The following is a 24,154-nucleotide window of genomic DNA, read 5'->3' as shown; positions in this document are numbered from 1 at the left end:
GTTGCTTAACAGCTCAGCTGAGGTCGGCGGCTGCTGGCATTTGAGTGCTCGAAAAAACCTGGAAGCACGGGGAGCTTCAAACGCAAGAGCTGATATTGACGTGATCTGATTACATTACGCTGCACATTTAGGGATGCGGTGCGATATACAGTGCCTTTACTGTACCAACAATGCTGCTGCTTATTGTGTGTGTGTGTGTGTGTGTGTGTGTGTGTGATAGAGCTTTTGGTCTTTTGTCAGTTTTAAAAGGATCTTCAGCTACAAAGGCTCATCTTATTTCTCACCAAGCTGACTGATCCTTTTCCTCAACGACGTGTCTGTGAACACACACACACACACACACACACACACACTGAAACCAGCGTTGATGCACCAACAATACCTGCACAAATGCCTGCTAATCCATCATATCGGCTAATCTCTTTGTTGAAATTGTAGAAGCGCTTTTAGCTCCCAGAGTTGTAAATAGTTCAGGAAAGTGAGCGTGATTGATAAACCACATGTGGTGGCTGTATTTCACTGTTTTAACAATTATTAAACCTTATACCGTCGACTATATGTGATGCTCACGAGAAGTCACAGAAGGTAAAACATTCTGCCTGCACAGAAAGGAGTTTCTGCGTCCCAAAACCTTGACCTTGATATCAAATAACACTTTGTAACAATTTGTTTGAGTGCACCGTGGTTAAAATTACAGTTTTGTTTTGATACTTGTAGGTTTTTTGTTGACACCCAGAACAAATCAGGGTGACTATCGGTTTCTTTATTTAATAATTTCAGCCAATGTGTAACTTAACACTTATCCTCTGTAATATTTTAGCCTAATCAAATGAGGTGAGCACATGGGAAAATGTGCAAATCTGCTAATTTGAGCTGTTTTTTGTGTGTGCATATTATGAATAAATGAATAAAAAAGCTTGGGATGGAAATATATACAGAATAGTCTGCTTACAGTGTTCATTTTCAGTCTTTTCATACAGAAAAAAATACATTTACTCTGTTTTCTTTACTTTATTCCCGTGATACTAACTCTGCTGCCAGTTCATCATTTAATCTGACACAAAAGTGCACAAGCTGTGACTTAATAGCCTATTTGCACTAGTGACATTACTGTATTTGCAAACAGCACATTACTGAGTCAGACAGATGCGATCACTATAATAGGAAATGTTTTTAATGTTCTCTCATTGTACTTCAAGGTTTCACCAAAGTACAACATAACAATCTGGATCAGCTGCTTGTGGTTGTTTTTGAGGACATGCAACATGCACATGTTTTCTCAACATCACACTGATCCAATTTTCTACATACAGTGTGCACATTAAAATGAAAAATGTCTCCCTCTGGTGGTGAGAGCAACACTCTGCATTTTCTTATCAGTTCACATCTTCAGCAGCTGCCTTTTTATCTTTATGAGACCCAAACTGTTTTGGGAAACACCCAAGCTGAATTAATGTAAAATTGGCCTGGAGAGCATCAAAACTAACAAAATGACTGTTTCCTGATCTAATGGTTGTAATTTGTCCCCAGTTGACCTCTTTAGCTAATTTTGTCTTTAAACTTTTTGGGTGTTGTTTTCGGGTTGGGCAATCTGATACAAAACATCCTGATATAGGTTATTTCTTATCTCAAAACTGATAGATATCATGATGGAGCATATTTTCTGGTAATTCAGTAAATAAATAGTCTGTATATGTAATAACCACATGTTATTTTATCTATTTGTATATACTCCTGTGTGAATTAAATGCTTCAAAAACGAAAGTGGTTTTCATTTAATTAAGAACTTAACTGACAAATGCTGACATGACCTTTTTGAGTGAAATTATAGAGAAAAAAAAATAATTATACATGTATACATACATCAGGTTTTTAGAATCAGTGAAATTTGAATCAGTTTGTACTTTTTTTTCCAATTTAGAAGACATAATTGTGTATCATCAATATAATTGCATTAAAATACACTAAATTATCATATTCAATTACTGCCCAGCCCTCTGTTTATTCATTATTTGCTCTAGCTTTTCCAAATGATTATGATCAGATATGGTAATAAAATGGTCCAAAATGATGTGAAATTTTTATTTCTAACTGAAAAATGTTACATTTTCTTTGTAGAGGACCCCCAAGCCCCCCAGCAAACATGTGTATGGTTGTTTTATAATTATATCTGCAGCTGATGTTTGATCTGCTCCCTCTGTCAACAAATCAATGCTACCTTCCAAACCAATCAGATACAGACTGAGGGACATAAAGGGACAGAGAGAGGCGGCATAATGAGGTGAAATAAAAAATCCTTTCTTTTTGCTGCCAACTGCCAGAAGCCCTGACCTTAAGTGTAACTCATCAGTCGGTTAGCTAGCCCTGTCACAGTTAACCAGATCATCCTACATTAAAGAAAATGAGAAGTGCAGCAATTATAGGAGAAAGGAAGAAAATGGGATCAAATTTAAAAGCCTTTTAGACATGGAGAAAGGCTCAGCTATGGAGGAATTTAACTGAAGGGGCTTTGTGATTGGTATATAATGGACAATATGTCTGGATGATAGCGAGTGATACCAGAGCTTTCAAACATTAATTGTTCATATATCAGAATTTGGGTTTCAAGCCGGCAGGCGAGGGAGAAACACGTGCAGGTTGATGGGTGGCATGTTGTAATGGATTATTATAGTGATTCTTAAATAATAGATTGAAAGTTACACATTCTTTAGTTAATTTAATTTCATCCACATTCATCATAAATGGATCAAACCAGTTAAATGTTCATGACAATCAAAATGAAATATGCTTAAACTGAAAACTGCATTATTGCTGATTGTTTGATTTTTTTTTTCTGTTCATATCATACACTGTATATAAAGATGGACAACACTTCCTCCCGCTGTTCAAACATCGAAGAATTGTCCTGCCATATGACTTACCCTGATGATCACTAATATCACTCCTCAAGCTCACACCCAACCAACCAAAACCAACGAAGGTATTGAGTATGAGCCAATCAGAGGCCGTGTAGGGCAGGTCAAGCCTGCACCGTCATAGGAAGAAGGAAAAAAACAACTTTGCATCCCAGATATGAGTGCTGGTGATGTCATTTTGAGTCTGTGCAGTTGTGATCTGTCTGTTCAGTGTGTGCACCTTTTTGGTCTGAAGTCACTGACTAACAGAGTCTTGCTGTTACCAACGAACACAAACTCACAGACTGATCTTCTCTTATCGAAATGAATTTGACGATTATTCCCCCAAGCACATGGATTAGACTCACAGGTTGCTCCACTTGGTTGAGTCCAGTATAAAACCCAACCCAACCAATTGCAAGTTAAACTTGATTTTAAGATCTTAATGCAATCATTATCACATAAAAGTGTAAAATTAATACATGAAATGCAAATGCATACAATCAAATAAGTATTAAAAACTTCTTCACCTCTGGGAGCTGAGAATCTTTATTATTATTAATATTATTATTATTATTTATATATACATTCTATGATTCATGTGCTAAGATTAGGAATAAAAGTCAAATTTGTTTTTATTTTTAAACATTTCTACAGACATTTTCATCTACTGCATCCATCTCCTAACCATCTCTTATCCTGTAAAACTCTTTTTGTATAAAATAATTTAACTTTTTCTCTGTTTTGTGTCTCTTCTGTGTCAAGTTTTCACCTCTAAAACCAGCACTCCTATATGAAGAATGTTTTCTCTGACCCTTCAGGCCAGCAGGTGCAAATGTTTTTCATCATTCTGTTGTTTTTCCTGCTTAAACTTAGATAAAGAACACACACACACACACACACTCACACACTCCTTCAACTCTTCACCTCACATTAAGCATGATGCCCACCATGTGTCCAGCTGCTAGTTAACTGAAGCAGACCAGACCCTCTGCTACAGTGTAAGCAGCCACTCCACAGTGTGAGAGTGTTTTCTATCATGCTGTCTTAGCCTCTCCTCCATGTTCCTCCCGCTGCCTGAAATGCAAACATGTCTGCCCTCCTCTTATCAGTCGGGTCATTGACACTCAGAACACACACAGAACAAAACATGAATCCTCATTACGTAGACAGAAACACACCCAGAGGTCCTCTAAAAAGTCTTCAAATGTTCTGTATAGATAGAATAAATTTGGAAAATTATAAGAAATATAAAGACAGTGTGGGGAGAATAAGGGTGGATAGATGACTGAATCATGCAGTTGTTGATTCACAACATGGGTCTGAAGTGACCGGACGGAGTTTTTATGTTCTAAATCTTCTAACTTATGTTCTAAAGAAAAAAGTTTTTTTTTATCATTCAGTATTCCAGGTTTTCCTCAATTAGTTTGTTTTTGATCGTCATAGATCCTAATTTTATGTTTTCCTGTATTCATTTTTGAATAAAATCCCTTTTTGTGTCACTACCCTTCTAATACACAACATGGGTCAAAAAAGACCCATATCCATTTTTTAAACTAAATAGCTTGCTAAGCTAACTACTTAGCTAACTTCTTGGCTAAGTCGTTGGCTAAGTAGCTTGCTAAGCTATCTACTTAGCTAACATCTTGGCTAAGTAGTTAGCTTGGCAAGCTATAGCCAAGTAGTTAGCTATGTAATAATACAAAAAAAAAATTTCTTCGTAAAGTATGAGAAGCAAAATGGAAAACAAGATATTTAAAGAATACTTGGACTATTCAATCATAAAATAAGTTGAAATCAAAAGATAGGTAAATATGTTCAATCAAAGGGTTAAGAAACCTGCATTAACAGATTTTTGGTATGATGGCAGCAGAGGCAACAAGCAACATGCTAACACAACATGCACACAGTGTTGTCTAATAAAGTCGATTTTTGGAATATTGGCATGAGTAAAATTCAAATTCATGTCAGTGTCACCTGATGAATGTAAGACTAATTTTCTCTCTCTTTTAGCTCTGTTTTGGTCTCCACCAGGTCAGAAGAGAAATGTCTGGCTCTTAAGCTCAGCTTTTAAGTACATTTGCGTCATTAAATGTGTGACATTTCTAGATGTTGTTGTTTTAGTGTAAAAGCACGCCAATCAGAAGATCCCCAAGCCTGTACAATGGAGTCAAACTTCACCTTATACCTACTATTGTTTAAATTGAGTGCAACCATCACATATACACAGTCATTTGATCTATTATAAATTTAAGATTATTCAATTTGATGATATTTTAGCCTCTGGGGGTAACGGCAAAATATTTCTGGGGTTCCAGTGTAGCCAACTTATACAGTCATGGAAAAAAATATTAGACCTTTGTTTTCTTCACTTTCTTGTTCATTTTAAAGCCTGGTACAACTAAAGGTACATTTGTTTGGGCACATATATTGATAACAACAAAAATAGCTCATAATAGTTTAATTTAAGATTTTTTTAATTTACATTTTAAAAAACTCTTATGTTTATCTCTTATGAGATATTTTTTTTGTTATCATTATATTTGTCCAAACAAATGCATCTTTGGTTGTACCAGGCATTAAAATAAACAAGAAATTAGAGAAAACAAGGGTGGTCTAATATTTTTTTCCATGACTGTATCTGGATAATGGATATCAGGGCCATGACTTCCTCTTCTGTGTGCCGGTTATTGCTGATAGTCCAATTAGACATTTCACTAATCTTCTCTGCATATAAATGCAGACAAACGTAAAAAATAATCATCATAAGATAGCTGGTGGTTTCCGAAAGTGCTTTTTGTCCAGTGTCCCTCCTCCTTCGCTCTCCACACGGACTGTTTACCTGCTCTCTAACAAAGCCACTCAAACATGATTGGCCCCTACTACTCAGACTACAAATAGAAACCAGATCGCTTCAGTTACCAAAATTGTGTCCGGTTGCTGTCCAGATTCTACATTCATATGCAAATATTTGTTTATAGAGATTGCAAAGAAACATATTTGGTCTGTTTTCTAAAATGTGAAGAGAGATTTAGATAGGTATATCTTTTAACTTTTTAGGACAGAACTATTCAAGCCTCTCTGCTACTTTACTTTTTCTCTTTTTCATCTTTTTCCTCTCTGCGTGTTATCTCTGTCCTCAGGCTTGCCCAGAAGCCTGGCTGCTGGTCTCGGGCCTCCAAGTGAGAGATGCTGCTTCGCTCTCTCTCTCTGCTGAAAAATAATGCCATTAACACAGTCTGGACAGCCTGCAACTTCTGCGTGGGTGTTCCTCTTAAACAGCAGACTTGTTTAGACAGCAGAATTACTGATCAGCTTATTATCCATGCCGTTTTAAGTTGGTACCTATGGCGGGGGGGAATCAGTCGGGGACCTGATGACAAGATTTACGTCCTCGGAAGCAGGAGAAGAAAGGGAGAGAAATTTGTTTACCACACAGATATTCGTTATGTGGTTTGACAGGTGGGATTCATTAACTCCACAATCTAATGTGGTAAACCCCCCCTGAAGCATGCGCTGTAATCCCTGTGGGACCCTTCATAACTCTGCCTGCTCGGCTTCATGCACCCGGGGCTGCAATAATCTCTAACTGTACTCTGCGAGCACATATTTCTTTCCTTCTCTGTTTCTCTGCTTGTCTGCTCTATTTCATTCACACCGTCACAGCATCTACTCTGCACTTTCACAGCTGCCACTCTTGTCTTTATTCATTCTTTACACATTCTCTCTCTGTTCTTCGTGCTGCTCTCTGACCACAGTGCTGGCTGTGTAGGAGGCGCAGCTTCTTTTTCTCATCCACACATAAACACATCTTTGACTCTCGGATCTTGTTAGACCTATCACGTCCGTGCAAAGATCACAAAAAAACCTGCGATCAGGTTCAGTTCACGGTGCCTCTGTGTTTAATGCCGCCTGCTTTAGACGGTGTGCCTGTAGGTATGCCAGACCCCTGTCTGTTCCCCTGGCAGTCGTCCACCCCAGGGGGGCTTTCGGTCAATCTTTCCACGCCGGTGCAGATTGTACTGCACTCGACCGTCTAAGCCCTCATCGCACTGGTTACCTCCCCCTTAGGCAGCTCCAGGCCTTCACCCTGACCACAACTCATGACAAGCACATGATGTGAGAATGGCCATGGCTCAGGTATTAGCTGAGACAAAAACTGAAAAAAAAAAAGAGACAAAAGGATAAAGGCGGGCTTGTTGCACTCGTGAAACATTTTCTGTTTCACTGAGATTATTCCACACAGTGAGGGGAGATGCTGGATGCCATAATGCTGCATAATCTGCACTCTTTCCCAAACAGCAGCCCCTAAACACACACACGCACACACACACACACACACACACACACACACACACACACACACACACACACACACACACACACACACACACACACTCATAGAAGCACACTGTAGATACTGCTTACAGCGCTGGGTTACACTGCTGTGACAGGCAGAAGAGCAACAGCATGATATGCTTTTGCCTCCTGATGCAGCGGCCCGAGTATTAGCATCCTTCAGACAGAAGTTTTATCAGGAGTGGACAGACTTTTGTGTCACACGCAGCTTAGCAGAATTTGCTTGACATTTACTTTCATGGTGATAAAAATTGGTGGGTGGAAAAGCATGTGCTGAGGATAGCAAATGCATGTTTTTAGGTTGAAAGTGAGCATCTTATCCTTGTGAAGCGTGGAATCTGTTGTGTGTGTGTGCGTGCTTGTAAACAGACAGTCTGGTACATGTGTGCTGTATGCAGATGAACCAATTGACATTATTATAATTGCCTATTTTCTGAGGATTTCTATGGTAAAATGCCTTTTTTTCTCAGGCTGGAGGATTAGGGCTGTCTTTTGAAATTCTTAATCAACACACAATTTTGTCAACTCATCCATTAGTTGATTGTCATCTTTATATGTTGTGTTTAGCAAGTGCTCATTAGGTATTTGGATATAAGTCTTTCAGCATCAAGACAGTTTTAGATAGTGACCAACTAACTAATTGACTGATTAGTTGACTCATAAATCCAGCCCACCAGAGTTACTGATTGTAATGTGTTGAATATAGTTTGTTAATTTGACAAATTTATGATCAGTTGTTTTGGTAGATTGTGGCAATGCAATACAGAATATTAAATCTAACTTTAAAAAAATCTTGTCTAATTTATTTATTTAAAAAAAATATTTTTATATGTTTAATATAATTGGAGTACTTTTCAGAAGGTTGTGGAAATTCACTTAAGAAACTAAAATGGATATTTGATCTTATTTATTTCAATCTAATTTATTAAAATTTTCTTATTGTAGCCTATATCTAGGCCTATTTAAATATTACTGTATTTATTTCAGTTCTTTACATGTATTTTTTATTTGTCTTCTCAGCTGAATTATATTTTTAGTTGAAGGAAATCCACAGTTAAAGAAAAGGGGAAAGAGACATTTGTTTTTAATAAAGTTCAATTAAATTCATGATATTTCCAGAGTCAATGAGTAATCGTATTAAGTACTCATGATTTCATTATGGCCAAAATAACCGTGATAATGATTTTTGCCACAATATTCCCTCATGTTCCTCCTCCTCCTGCCCCTCCTCTCTGTTTCATCCACTTGTTCTTGTTCTCACTCCATGACCTCCCATGACATCTTCTCATACTGGTTTTGAGAAAGTAGCTTTATTAAAACACTATATATCCCGTAGCTCTGTTCATATTATATCGCAGCAGCTTCCTCAATGATGTGCTGTAGCCCCTTTCTTCAACATTTTTCTTTGCCAGCTCGGCTTTTGATTAGAGAACAAATTGCTTCCCTACACGCACTCTGCTCCCTCTGTGGGAAGACGCGGGGAACATCGTCTCCTGCTGGGACCCCTGAAGTCTCTCCTTTTTTTCTTCATTCTGGGTTAATGGAAGTCGAAGCTATATAAGGGCACTGTATTGTATTCAGCCCTGTTCATAATACAGCACAGTAGTCTCAGCCTTTATTATTGCCAGTAGAGGATATTTTGGCTTTTATTTCTCTTTGCATCTCCCAACAGGCAGCAAGAACAACTTAACTTTAAAGAAGATGATAATGAATTAAACGAGTTGCATTCCCTCTGTTATATTATTTTTTTCTCTCTCTCTCCTGCTGTGTTTCCACAGAGACCTTTGAGGGCCTGATGAGGCAGGCGGAGAATCACACAAATGCTGTCCTCCAGGAGTCGTACCGCAGTATGGCTAATCAGGCCGCAGGCCCGGTGCGGGAACTCTTTACTGATATTAGTCTCTTCCTGCTGGGGTCTGAAGTCAGCGTTGATGACTTGGTGCAGCGATTCTTCGACGCTCTCTTCCCGCTGGTCTACAATCACCTCATCAACCCCGGCCTCAGCGACATCTCACCGGGCTACGCCGAGTGTGTAAGGTCGTCCAGCCGGGATGTGAGACCGTTTGGTGGGGCGCCCGGCGTCCTGGCTGATCAGATTGCTCGCTCTGGGGTCTCCGGGAAACTTCTCCTTCAGGCGCTGCACCTCGGCATCGAGGTCATCAATACTACAGACCACTTACAGCTGAGCCGCGAGTGCAGGCGGGCCCTGCTCAAGATGCACTACTGTCCTCACTGCCAGGTATGGATGCACAGCCTTGAAGTGAAGTTTATCGATTTGGATTAATGAAAGTCTTTTCCAGCATCACTGATCCCCAAGTAATTTGCTCCACAGGGCTTAACCCAGTCCAAGCCCTGCATGGGTTACTGCCTCAACGTGATGCGGGGCTGCTTGGCGAGCATGGCGGAGATTGACGCCCATTGGAGGGAGTTTGTTCGCTCGCTGGAGGGCCTGTCGGCGCGCATGCAGGGACCCCAGGATCTGGAGCACGTGCTTCTGGGAGTTCACACGCTGCTTCACGATGCTGTCGGGCATGCTCAGAAAAACGGACCCCGTCTCTCAGCACAGGTCAGATCATCAAGGATGAAAGATTTAGCGTTGATGAGGATAGTAGACTTGAAATTTTACAGGGAGTCTGTGGGAGGTGATCTAAGACTGAGACTTCTTAGACCCTCATTCACCAATACTAAAGAAAGTCAAATAAAAGTCCCATAAGTCCTATAATAAAGTCCTATAAAGTATTAGCATGTAACTTTCTGTGTCTGTTGATGTTATTCGTGTAATGAATGCCACATACTCTTTCTTTCCTGTTCTGACTGAGAAGAAACAGCTCCATCTAGTGGCTACCTTGCATAACTGCAGCATGAGGGGCTACACATGCAGTACATTCAGAAATTGGAGATGATAGGTTTGGCTGCACTAATGGCCTCAGTATAAACAGCCGTCACTCCGCCATCTAAAATAAGGCTTATTTGTCATGCGGCAGTACAATTTACCTTTTCTTAAAATGCATGTTTTTCTCTCAGTGTTTAGACTTAAATCTGTGTCTATCTCATTGATTATAGGTGCAAAGACTGTGTGGCCCAGTGAGCAGGAAGCCTGCACAGTCAGTCAGCATCCAGAGCAGCAGCAGCGGCAGCAGCAGCAGCGGCAGCAGCAGCAGCGGCAGCAGCAGCAGCAGCAGCAGCAGCAGCAGCAGCAGCAGCAGCAGCAGCAGCAGCCTGCCTCTTAAAGCTCCTGTCAGAATATCAGGAGACTCTCTCTCCGTCAGGAGGAGGTAAGTGGGTGAAAGATGCCAGATGTGTGCACAGAAAGAAGTGTAATTTTCAGATCTAAGTTCATTAAGTCTGCAATTAATATCTAAAACACTTTGTTAATCAGGTTAATTAGCTGTGCGCCTGCATGCGGCTGCCTTTTCAGGGACTTTCTGAACAGTCTACGTCTCTACCGAACGTTCTACGGCGGCCTGGCGGATCAGCTGTGTGTGAGCGAGCTGGCCTCTGGTGACGGGCTGGCCTGCTGGAACGGGACCGACATCGTCAAAAGGTTTGTGTTTTAAGAAGTCAATCAAACAGATGGGTGGCAAATAAAACAACAACAGCTTCGGTGCCTCTTTGCAAAATTTCTCCAAATTTCTGAACACATTGGTTCAACATCTTCCACAGTCAGCCAGCTAGAGCTAGAAAATGATATAATAATAACATCATTTTCTTCGAACCATTCAGTCAGGCCTCATGCTTTTTATGGAAGCATCTACATTTGTTATGTTTTTTCCCACTTATTTATTCAGGGGGGTTTTCTGTTGATATGTCTCCCATCTGTTTATACAGAACATGTTGTCAGCACTCTTTTACTGATAATTTTATAGACTGACTCTCTATGACAACATGCAGATGCACACTCTCATAAGTGACATAACTGCGAACATACCGCTCTTATTTTTATTCTTTCAAGTATTTTATTTCACATGTCAACAAAAAGATGTGGCACTGAGATATTGCAACTCCCTCGTTAAGAACAGACATCAATACATGTTTTTCTCATCACTTCGCATTATATATTAGTGGGAGAGTTGGAGATGATCCTGCTTTTGTTTTGTTTGTGCAGTTCATGAAATTGCTTGCAAACACTGTAGCGCACCAGAAATCCATCCTTCACATGGTTGTTTGACCTTCACTGTGCAGAATGTGCAGAGTTTGACAGCTGAAGGCTGTTTTTACATTCCTCTGCTGAAGGGGAATTGTGTCTGTGCTCACTTTAAAGACCCAGTGAAATGAAAAGAAAACATTTTCTTAGCTTTAGTCCCATCTCCCTGTGTTCATTTATCTCATTTATATGGCAAATATGTAAGCTTTTTTGCCATCATTAAATCCCAGTCTTTTCTGTGAAACAGTTTCAAATACTTGATGACTCATCCTGCACTAAGGGGCATTTACATAATGTTCATTCAGTCAAATGAGACTTTGGGCGACTTGCTCGCTTCCCCGGTCACTAGTTAACAGAGCAATATGGAGATAGAAAAGAAGAGATGTATGTGCATATGGGCTTTAAATTTGACTTTAAGGCTAGTCTACATACAATTATGTAAAATCTCAACCAGTCTGGAAACCACTGCTGGTCCAGTATGCAGCTTATACAATAGTAAAACCTTTATTTATGTTGTATTAGTTTGTGTGTAAGGCAAAGCCACACCAGAAAAATATTGAACATTGCAGAAGAAATTGCAGACTTTTGGGGAAAAAAAACCCAGTGTTTTAATATTCATAGATTTTGGATTTTTTTTTTCATTGAGGAAATTGTAGAAGCAGAGTTTCAGGGTTTCTGGCACAACTTCACAAATTCAAAGGTGCATGGAGAAGGGAAAAAAAATTAAAGAGGTAAAAAAAAAAATCCAGCAACACTGTATTGTTAGAGTTTAGTCTTGTGGCCTTCATAATGCATTGGTATTACAATAACGTTGTTTTATATACAGCAGGTGTTGGAGTGCTGGAGGTTTGACCTTCTGTTGGGAGGAAAATAATTTTCCTTTGCTTTCTGTTACCGAAAAACAAAACAAAACAAAACAAAACAAAACATCACTTTAACAAATAGATACACAGCAGTGATTTGTATTCTGTGTCTAAAAAGGGCTTTTCATTGCATGAAGTTAAAGGTTTTCAGCTCCAGAGACATCTCACTGTTTGACCCTGAGGCCTTTTGCACACCGTTTGACCCTGGTCTAATACACACACACCCTTCACAGCCCTCAAAAACAAGCTGACACGGATGTAAAATGCATCTATTAAGTGTTGGTGCTCAAAGACATAGATCTTTGATATGAATGGTTGTGAACTGGAGCAGACAAACTGGTCTCTTCCACAGTATCAGTCAGCGGCCTTGTCTCCATTACATCACAGCTCTCCGTCTTTCCCGTGCTGTCATCACTCAAGGACCCCCTCATATATCCTCAGCCTGTGGTTGTTCCTCTTAACTGTCAGCCGCTGTCAGCGCTGTAGAAATGGCAAGTGGACCTGTATTTCAAACCATGGTGAGGTTAGAGTTGCCAGTTCAGGTTAGACGGCCCATTGTAAAGGATGACAGCCTTGTTGAGATCGCTTCACAGCTGTTGTGAGAAGGTAAGAGAGAAGCAATTGTGGAAAAACGGGGAAGAAGGTCTTTTGCCGCTTTCTTAGCAACCGGAGAGATTCTCAGACGTCTGAGATACATGCAGTCTGCTGTTGCTCCTCAGAAAACTGCATTACTATGGAGACAGAGCATCAAGGTTAAGTCTCATTCTGGCATTGACAATCTACGCTTTTAATCTTTTGTTATTTTCCAACATAGCACCTCAAGTTTCCATTACAAAGGAGGCAGCTAACTCTGAGAATAGAGATGTTTCTTATGTGCTGGAGAAGGAGGAAGGCCAGCAGGCTGCAGGCTGTCTATCATCTCTGCCAGCAGCCTCTGGGAAATGTTTCTGGTCTGCAAGCTTCTCTTCTCTTCTTTTCTCTAAACCTTCTTCCTCTTTTACTCATTCATTCACACTAACACTTATTTATAGGAACTCGTTCACCTCGTTCACTCGCAGGTTTTCATTTTGATTCAGTCATTACCGACGAGAAGGAGAGGACGAATGCTGAAGAATTCGGAGATATTATGAATCTGGGGAGGCGAAGCTCTGAAGAGACTATTGAGCTGAGTCCCTGCGGCTTAGAGGGGGGCCTCCTGCAGATCTACAACCCTGTGCTGCTTTCTATTAGCCTAGAACCATAGATGAGTGGCCGGGAGTCAACACAAGCTGAGACAAAAGCAATAAATAACCTCCTGCCTACGGGTCATAACCCAACATCCACTGAGAGAGAGGGGAATAAAACTCACTGCCAGATGGAGGCTGATTTACAGAAGCTTATCGAGGCCTCAGAGACCTTAAACGATTGGTTCAGTTGCTCCGTGTGTGTGTGAAACTGTACATTTGAATGTGTGCGGAGGCCTTTTGCAGCAGCTGTTTGTGTGTGCTGCCGCAGATTGTTTTATGGTTTTTAAGGAAGTAGTGACTTGCAACCGCAGCTTTGTCTTATTTAATAAAAGAAGGCCGGGCGCAGAAAAACACGACACGGGAGCCTGAGATTGAAGGGAGATTTAACGCACGTCCTCATCTGGGTCCCTGGTAAACAAAAAGATAAAGTACAATCAGATAAGATCATAAAAGAAGAACACAAGCTGCTTTCATCTCAATGTCTGTGTGAATGTAGATGATGGGGTCTCGCTTCAGGGGAGATTTAGTAAACACATTCTTTCTCTCTGTTTGTCTCTCTCTGGTTTGTCCCTCGCCTACACGCTCGTACAGGGAGGAGAAAAAAAGGACAGAAAGATTGGACATTACATTTTCTGATTAGTATTATGGCTTGTTAAAAAATTTTGTCATCTTTTGTGACAGCTAATTTTACCTGAAATAATTCAACGCAGAGTCTCTGCATTGAACTGAAGCTTTATTTTGCTCACAGCAACAATTTGATTAATGCTAAATAACAGAATAAAATGAGGTCCAATTTACAATTTCTGCAATTTCAGATATCACACCTCAGTACTGTTTGAAATGTGTCTGTTGAGTACCAACAATTGGCATCTGATGCTGCATTAAGATAGCCTGGGTATAGCATTAAGATTTATTTTATTTTCTTCATTATGTACTAATTTAACCCCATATTTGATTCTTTTATTACAGTTTTTGTTTTGCAGCTTTTGTTCAGACAACTATTAAGATTAGAGAAGTTGGCTAACTAATTATTAAATCTGCAACAAAGGATTTTTGTGGCCACTTGTTTGGCACCGGAAACAAGCTGTATACACAACAATGACTCATGATTTATCACCTTTTAGGCTAAAGTTGCACATTATTTAGCAGATAAATAAGCAGATATGAAAGAACATTAGCTCTCATTTGGAGTTGAGTTATTAACTCTCTTCAAGTTCTTTTTTTGGTCTCTACCAAGTCCCAGGAGAAATATCTGGCTCTTTAGCCCCAAATTGCTCCACTTTATTCAGCAGCCAGTCGCTTAGTCTGTCTGTCTGCCATTTGGTGTTGAGAAGGTAGTGTACAGTGATTTGTTATTAGAGCATTTTCTGACAAAAACGGTGCACAACGTGGCTGAGATGCGTTTTCATTCACCTTTTTATATGCATATTTTGAAGAATTGCATTAGAAAGGCTGCATGTAAAAGCTTTTTATGCCATTTGGCCATTTTCACTCACGTGAGGTAGGTTTTTACCTTTAGTCAAAAAAGAGTTACTGTCGTAAAAGGGATATGGAAGCAATTTCAACATTCCGGTGTAATGAACCTATACCTCACATGACTTATCATCGTTGTCTCAAACAGCATGAAACACAACCAATACTTGCTGACATTAAAGTAAGATCATTTGTAATTAATAATAAGATAATCAAAATGTGCGCAATTTAACCAAATTCCTATAGACCTTTCTCCTTTTATTCATGTAGATGGTGTTGGTGACTTGTTTTGTTTCTGGTTCACAACCTCTGCTTCTTTTACTCAGGATAGAATAGAATAGAAATGCTTTTTTGATCCCCGGGTGGAAAATAGCTTTTTTGTTACACTTGCTGCTGTATAAGAATAGAAAGATGTACTTCTGTAAACAAATACAGGTAAAACGAAAAAAGCTCTCTACACTAGATTTACAACAATACAAATACAAATGCCAGTCTTAAGTAAGTAACATATCTACAAATAGAAATATAAAATGTAGAATAATTTAAAGTAAAATAGAGATGCGAGATGTACAATAGAATACAATAGAAATATGGAAATATAGACATGTAAGTTGATGGATTACAGCCATGTGTCGTGTCAAAGTCTTACAAAGCTACTATGTAGCCTGGTTTATTCTCTCAAAACCAGCTGATGGAAACAGGCCTTCATTTACATTTCTTTTTTTGCAACATTTCAAAGGTTTGCCTAAAATTTCACAAGAGAGTGAACCAAAACAGTAAAGTTGCAGTCACTTATCAAAAAGAGGATAAAAAGCTGTGAAGAGCTCAGGGGAAATGCAGAGGGAGGTGATATATTTCTCTGTGTCCATTAATACAAGTGACCTCTTTCACATATGATGCAATCCCTTCTTAATGTAAAAACATTGTTAAAAAACATGTTTTTGGTCCTATTGAAAACAAAATGTACCTAAAGAGATGTTTTGAAGGTTGGGGGGAAGGTGGTTTTGTCCTTATGTCTGTCACACTGCAAGACTGATTAAAAGGTTGCTTTGATTTATGTCGCTGGACAGAAAGAGATAAAATAAAAAATAAAACCGTGAAACATCCCTCAAACTGTGGAAGTGACGCTGATCTTCTTCATTTGGAGAGGCTGTCCCCGTCTGGACAGAAAGGTTAACACATTCCCACATGCTCTCTCTGTCCGTCATGGATACATACACACACACACACACACACACACTGAAGGAATGCCAGGTTGCCATGAGCTACACATACACACACACACCCACACACCAGCTACCATTCCTCCTTTGTTTCTCTGCTGGAGTAAGAGACTGACAAAGAGGAAATTGCATTAGTTGAGGGATTACAGAGATCCTCGTTTCTTTTCACTTTCTTCACATTTACTTTCTAATTCAGTTTGACACCTGATCTTAAAACTTATATGTGAGCGTGTGCAAGGCAGCACATTTATTTTGGAATATATTTTATTATATTCTTCTCTCCCTGACAGTGAGAGACAACAACCAGGAGTTATCGCAGTGCTAAAAAGCTACAGCCTCAACGTGTGCGAGAGTGTGATGTGTTATTCATGATTACCTCCTCCGGCGTAGACTCGCTTTAATTCATCCCCACCTGCAGTCTGTCTCACGGCTGCCAACACACCAGGTGTTTGGCGGTGTGTTTATATTTTCAAAGAGCCCTTTTCTAATTGAGTACAACAGTTTTTTTTATTGTTACGGTAATAAGGCAACTGACCTTGCGTGCTGTTGGAGTTTAACACGGCGGGGATGAGCACCGCGGCTGATTCTGTGTTTCAAAAAGATGCTTGAAGATAGACAGGCAGATTTGAGCGCGGCCTTTTCGTCTAACAGGCCACCCTTCATGCTGGAGAGGCTGTCTGAGCATTGACCTTTGACCTCTCCCTTGTCTCTTTGCTGTCCGGTTAATCCTGCAGAGGTTAATCACATGTTAATAAGAGCCCTGGAGTCGTGGAGTGTGGAAGGAGAGAGCTGATTCTGTGCTGCTCTCTTCATATCTCTTTTATTCTTTCCCTCGTGTGACTGTTTTGTCATTTGCCTATGTCCTCATTTGTCTCATTTTTCTCTTCCGTCCCCACACTAGATGTGAAGCTCAGGTGATTTGCCTTGGCTTAACTGAAATGACAGCTTTTAAGCCCTGCTAATAGGAATCCACTGAAGAAGCATCAAGAGCTTAGGTTATCCCAGGCTGCACAGGGAGCATGCCTCCTCATTGGAGGGTTGTCTGAGCCTCACTGCGAAACCCACACGGTGTTCCCGTCAGGGGGACAGCATGTGTTGAATAGTAAAATACATCTTCATTCTTCAACCTCTTAAAATGAAGCAACGGACATTTGTGGCACAGATTGTACCTGTTGATAGTCAAAGATTATTTTTCTTTCCCGGGTTGATTTATAGCAATAATTTGAAGGTAAAATTATTCATGGCCTTTCCTGTGACCCCTTGCAGCTTTCAACCACTGAAATCTATCTATAAAAGCAAGGTGTGTGGGTGTGTCTGTGTGTCTGTGTGTGTGTCTGTGTGTCTGTGTGTCTAGGGCATATCTCGCTGACCGATTTCGTATGATTGCGAAGGTGTGCATCCTCGATTTTGAAGATTTTTGAATTCATTTTTCAAAATATCATTATTTATGTAGGACGTTTTGCGGCATTACACTGTTTCCGATAGGACGCCTTATTGGGGAGCTCCGCCCCATTGTGTGATAGGCCTACACCTGGTCAGTAACACAATTCATTCTGGATTTCCACGCCTGACTCATCTCATCTGTAAGTCTATTTAGCCTACCTATTTTTAGGAGTTTTAAAGTGCGCTACCAGGTTCGATTTTCCGATAATATTCGAATAGTTTCCAGCAAATATCAATGTTCAATGTGTATGTGCTGGATGGTGTGCGTACCTTATGAAAAGTAAGAGTTTTATGGAGTTGCAGACGTTGTGGTCTGTATGTAATGTAAAAATACATCCTTGATACAGGCACTGAACTAGTAGCAAAAAATTGAAGGTAAAATTATTCATGGCCTATCTTGTGACCCCTTGCAGCTTTCAACCACTGAAGTATAGCAAATTAACCATAATATTCTGTGACTGTTTGGTGTTCTGAAGATCTCGCCACTCTTTTCTTAGTTCCAGTAGTGTTTAAGGTCCTGGAGAACACAGCTGTATGCTTTTTAACACAGCACTACTCTGAATATATGTATTTGAATTTCTGTTTTTGCAGTTTTCAAACAGTTTTATTTCAGTTTTATTCAGCCTTTATTTTACCATGTATATTCCCATTCAGAAACACTTTCACAAGGGAGTCCTGGCCAAGACAGCAGCATAAAACGTCTCACATAAAAGAACAAGAAACAGACAAAAAACAACACAGCAACAAATAAAACGAACAATAAATCAACATAAAAGAAACAAACAGCAGAGTTAAAACAAACATGAATATGCAGTGTTCAGTCACTGGACAAGTACATTGAATGGTAGTTTATAGCCATGTTTTTATCATCTTTTATTCTTGTAAAATAATGTAGTTTAAGGTGACTATAGCTCTCACCAAGATAAGAGTGCAAAAACTTTTAAAGCAAAAGCGGTGCAGGTTCGAGGAATGACATACATCATTTTTATGAAAGTTGCAGCTGCTGATAGTTTTAGTCAGTAGAGAACATAAGTCAGGAGGCAATTCATGCAAAATGGCCTTTTATAAAGAAAAATGTGCCAGTGTTGCATTCTACGGTTATAGAAGGAAGACAAACCAATTTCTCATCCAAACTGAAATGATGGCTACATCTCTGAGCTCTAATCAACAATATAAGTATTGATGCATGGCCCATTGAACATATACAACCTTAAATATGTCCTTATTTAATAATACAACATTACTTTATGATTATTGCTATAATTTTCCCACCTTTCTCCAATGTTCAAGCCCAGTGTATGCCAAAGGAAAGAGTTAGTGCTTCAATACTTTCTTTTTGGTTTTAATAAGGTCAGGATGAAAATAAAAAAGGGTTATTATTTTCAAAACATACAGAATATAATGAGGAAGTAAAACCAGTTTCAACAAATACAAGTTAATAAGTAACTTTATGTCAGGCTGCATGTACATACAGTGAAGAACTCTTCATATACTGCCCCATATAAACATAAAAGCTGGTTATCTTTGTTCAGCACACTCTTCATCCATTATAACACCTGCTGGCAAAGCTGTGGCGTCAGTAAAAGGACTGTGGTCATTGCAGTCGTAAATCCAAACACTTCAGTGCTGCTGTAGTGCTGCTTTAGCGCTCTTTGACCAGCAGGTGGAGCTCTGCACTTTTGGTTCCACACATGCACACACACACAGCAGAAACATGCAGCCTGCTGATCACCCCACTGCATCCGTTTGGATGATGTACGCCGTGGAGCGGTGGTTCTTATCCACGTTGTCCCTGACAGTGACAGACATAGAACCGAATTTAAGTGATAAACAGACACACTGCAGAACATCCAGTCTCACCGCCCCCTCCTGCATTCGTTTGCAGTGATGAACTGACCTAATTTTGAACGGAAAGGAATAACCTTTTAAACATGCGCTGTCAAATATATTATGCATAGCTGTCCTCTTAGTCACTCTCATGCGAGAAAGTACCAGAGTTGTTTCCCTCCTTCATGTGAAAAAAACAACCTGAAATGAATGTGGTATAGAAACCTCAAAAGGCTACCAACAGTTCATAAAGTTGAATACGAATATAGCTGAGGTTTTTCTCTCTCTCTTCCTGCCTGGGAACGAAGCGGGTAATTTAGTGTCTTGTCATAGTACTCAGACTCCAACCATAATAGTTTTGTTTTGACGCATTCTAGGTCTTAATCTCTTGGGTGCAAGCACTAAAAAACTAGCAAGAAAACACAACAATTCACAGATTAACACATGTTTCAAAAGTAGACAAAGAAGGACAGAGATGGGTGGGCTGATTGGATGGCTTTGATTGAAAGAGAGGGAGGAGGAGGGAAAGACGAGAGGCAGAGGAAGAGGAGAGGGGACGTTCTTGAAGAGCTCCTCTGTATTGCGACAGCTGGCTACTGCAGATAACCACAAAACCACTGGAGCACTTGAGGTCTGGGTGCTGCATGGCTAGAGTTCCACTCCAACATGACCTTATATCCTGCCTGGGTTTAGACGCAGGGGCTCGGTCAGAGTACCACATCCTGACGATTATCCCAAGTGACAGAATCAAGAACTCTGTCTGGCTCACTAAATTGAGTTCATAAGTCCCTCTTGTATGCGCGTATTAATGTGTGTGTGTGTGTGTGTGTGCGTGTCTCTGTCTCCTTTAGTCCCCTCCTCCTCCTCCACCCACCCATTCTCGAATTATGCATGATTGCTCTGCACAGATACATTTTCAATCTAGCTCTTGAGAGATTTCATTTATTTTGCTCTGATATTATCCCTGATGTTGCTGCAGTAACTGGCAAGAACACTGATAGCAAATTCTGACTTGGTGGTGCATGTATGTATGTATGTATGCATGTGTGTGTGTGTGTGTCCAACAGTAGTCCCATTCATTTTTCAGTGTATCTGCTCCCTTTTTGCTTCCTTGAGCAAAGCCCCCCCCTCCTGTCCTCTCCAGCACCACGAGTTTGGACGCCTGCCTCCAGCATCTGGAGCAGATTGTGACCCTGCAGCTTGCCAGGTAGCAGGACATTAACAGCCAAGGCCTTATTGTCCGCTGATGAGCTGTCAGAGCACACACCCTCAACCCTCGTGTGTGATATCGGCCCGCCTCCGTCTACCGCCGAGCACACACTCTCGGTCCCCGCGGAGCACTCTTCCTCTTTACCTCAGATATAAATCAGAGGCTGCTGGAAAACGTGGAACAAAGAGTTGGAAAAAAAACGTGAAGTTAATGCTCATAAAGAGGGAGCAGAGGTGGCACGTCTTTGCTGAGAAAACCCTCTGTGTGAGTGGGATCTATTTGTTTCGTCATAAAAGACTGTTAAGGAATTGGGAGGCGCTGACGAAAAACGTGATTTAATCACAAGGACACAGCAATATTGTTTTGATAACAAAAGCTGTTTCCCACAGTTCCTAGCAGGAATAGTTCTGCACCACGGACCAGTAAACAATAGAATAATGGAGCAATTTTGGTAATAGACGTCTACAATAAAGCTCCTGATACTTCTTTTCTTGTTTTGTGTATAGAGAGTTAGTAGTGCATTCGTCTAAGTATTTCTCTCTGAGACAATCATGATGTCGGCATGAATGCAGAATGAAACGCCTAATGTTGAATTCAACACTTTCCTGCATGTCTGCACATGAATTAGAGTTGTGTGTCGTCTTATCAAAGGCTTCTTATTTCATATCAACTCTATGGCTACATGTGGCCCATATCCATGTTGAGTTCTGCTCCAGAAGAGACTTAATTTCTCTCTCTTGCAGGAGTGTGGCTGCGAACAAAGACTCTGATATCTTTGTATCATTGTCTTGGTTTATCTCACGGCTGCAGGCTTTTGACAATGCGTGTGGTACCTACTGTTCTTTTGATTTTTCCACTCATTTGTTAACTAAACATGCTTCCCATTTACTGCTACAAAGTGAAAAATGTGGTAGTCATTAAGTATTCATTACCTGTGCAATTTGTTTCTTCTTTATGCTCTTTTAGCCTGGAGAATTTTCTGAATGCGTAGGTAGCTCACATTTGCAGTATTGACAGTTTTAGAAGACTGCCTTCATGCTGCTCAGTGTTTTATTACTTATTACTTCACAGAAACAAGTCGAAGGTCTCTATAAAGATCATTTCATATCTCTATAATGATTAATACCATGATATAACATGAGTTCTGGTAATTCCATGAATAAATAGTCTTTATGAAATAACCACTATGGTAAAGCCTGATTTTGTATACTCCTCTGGGGATGAAATACTCGACAAAGTATTTTGTTAGTTAATTAAGAACCTTACAAATTGCTAATTACATTTCCAGCTATACATGAACTGTTTTATGTGTATACACCAATATACAGTGATCACATTAAGACAGTTGGAGGTGAACAATAAAGCTGAATGAATGACGACATTTCTGCACACTGCAGATAAAAAAACATTTAAACCAACAATTAACTTCCAGGTAGACCTTTACACATCCCTGCCATTATTTTTTTTAGTTAATGTTAATCATGTTGAATCATCACCCAACTGTACTGACCAGTCAACGTGATGGTAATCCTCCGTATAAACCCATTTAGTGCTGACGTCATGATGAAGGGAAAGACTGGAAGCAAACATGAATCACCAGAGTAGTTGGTGACTGAAAATGAGTGTGAGTTGAGTGTCAGAATTAAAAAAGTAATGGATCGTAGTTATTCGTGTCCCATGTGAAAACAAAAGTAACTACTTCACTTACGGCATTTACAGCTGTGGCTCAGTTGATAGAGCGTTCGTCCAGTACCGGAAGGTTGGTGGTTCGATCCCCGACCATGGCAGCTACATGTCGAAGTATCCTTGAGCAAGATACTGAGCCCCAAATTGCTCCCGTTCACACATTGCCGTTCATCGGGGTGTGAATGAATTCCCAGTGTGCTCTGGTAGCCTCGGCCACCAGTATGAATGTGTGTGTGAATGAACGCAGTGTGTAAGTGCACCACATTTACCATTTATTTACTGTTTAAACTATCTTGTCTTTAACCATGAAGTTACCTGGAAGTTTTAAGCCCTAAACGTAGATAAGTGGTTTTGAAGCCTTCACCGAAACTGCAGCCTTTTTTAACAACCTTGAATCGTATGTGTACGTATAATGACGAGTGTGCTATTTTTAGAACGCTCCGCTGTACCGTAAGCGCGAAACGCTCATTTTGACAAACACTCATAAGTGTCGTTATGGGTGGAATTGACAAACAGTCTATTCTGTCGTTTAGCTTGGAGAACTTGTTGAACTTGATTGCATACTGCCACTGCCAGTAAATAAAAAAGTCAACAACCTTAAACACGATAAAATAAAAGGATTGGACTGAGGCTCTTGTTTGTTGGTTATATAAACTTTAAGTATTGTCTGTTGAAGGTATGGCTATATCACAGGATACATGTCTAAAGATTTGTCATACACACATTATGTTAATCAGAAATTGTGGAAACAGCACTGCATTCTACTTGCTGGCTCAGTTAGCTAGTTATATGGCCAGAGACAACACACAGCATAAACTAGACAGAACTATGGATTGCTCGGCTCAACTCACCTCTTATATCTTTGTATTTTAAGTCCTGTACATGACCATTAGGAGTTTTCTGTTACACTTAGTTTCTCTATCAGGTTGATGTAAATGTGCGGCTATTTTACTCTCATCCATCCTTTGAGGGAAAGTGTTGTCGAGTCACATTGGTTTAACTTATTCAGAGAAACTTATGGAAGTGGATTGGGGCCAGGTAGGTGAAGAAAATATGGAGAGGAGGAATTTATTTTTTCATTATTCAGTTAGAGATAAAAGTCGAAATGTCGAGAATAAAGTTGAATTACGATTTCGAGCAAAAAATCAAAATGTTGGGATTCAAGTTAACTTTTTGTAAAGTTCGAAAGATATTCACAGATTCATTGTTCCGGTGTTCATAAGTCATCAGAGGAACATTGTTTTAGAGAAACGGCTCGTCTAGAACAGTTGGGTAGACTGCAAGCTACAACCTGATTTTCACCATGAAAAAATTAGCAATAACCACAATTTTTAAGGGTGTAGTAGGACTAAAATCCCCCAACACATAAATGAACTATTCTTAGTAGTAGCTATCACAACTATTGTTTTGGGAAACTATGTTGTTATATGATTTATGTGAATTTTTTAGACATATGTTCGACATATTGAGGAAAATCCGCTTGTAGATTGCAGTCTTTATTTACTTTATTCTCGACATTTCGACTTTTTCAAGTGCATAATTCATTTTTTTCCCCTCCTCCTAACCCTACCTGACCGTAATATTCTTCCAATAAACGTGTATTTTCTTCACCCATTGTTAAAAAACAAGCCTACAAAATTTGCAAGCCAGCATAAACAAATGAATTCAGGGAAAACAAGAAAGTGCCATGACTATAACTAACAGAAAAAGTCTACATACTTCAAACATTACATTCTTCTGCATAACTTCCTCATCAAAACTAAACCACGACAGTCATCGGAGGCCTTTTCTGTCTTTATCAGGGAG

General features: G+C 39.9%; 1 protein-coding gene across 1 annotated transcript in view; it reads left to right on the top strand.

Annotated features, from left to right (window-relative positions):
* gpc5a (glypican 5a) overlaps positions 1-24,154 on the top strand; it is a 162,108-nt gene that overhangs the window by 27,257 nt on the left and 110,697 nt on the right. Inside the window, exons 3-6 of the mRNA XM_059358340.1 lie at positions 9,032-9,492; positions 9,586-9,819; positions 10,317-10,528; positions 10,672-10,797. Coding sequence (XP_059214323.1) covers positions 9,032-9,492; positions 9,586-9,819; positions 10,317-10,528; positions 10,672-10,797 — 1,033 coding nt within the window. The remainder of the gene's footprint in view (positions 1-9,031; positions 9,493-9,585; positions 9,820-10,316; positions 10,529-10,671; positions 10,798-24,154) is intronic.

The sequence above is a fragment of the Centropristis striata genome, chromosome 2, assembly GCF_030273125.1.
Source record: "Centropristis striata isolate RG_2023a ecotype Rhode Island chromosome 2, C.striata_1.0, whole genome shotgun sequence".
Lineage (NCBI taxonomy): Eukaryota > Metazoa > Chordata > Actinopteri > Perciformes > Serranidae > Centropristis > Centropristis striata.
This window is presented reverse-complemented; position numbering and strand designations above follow the sequence as displayed.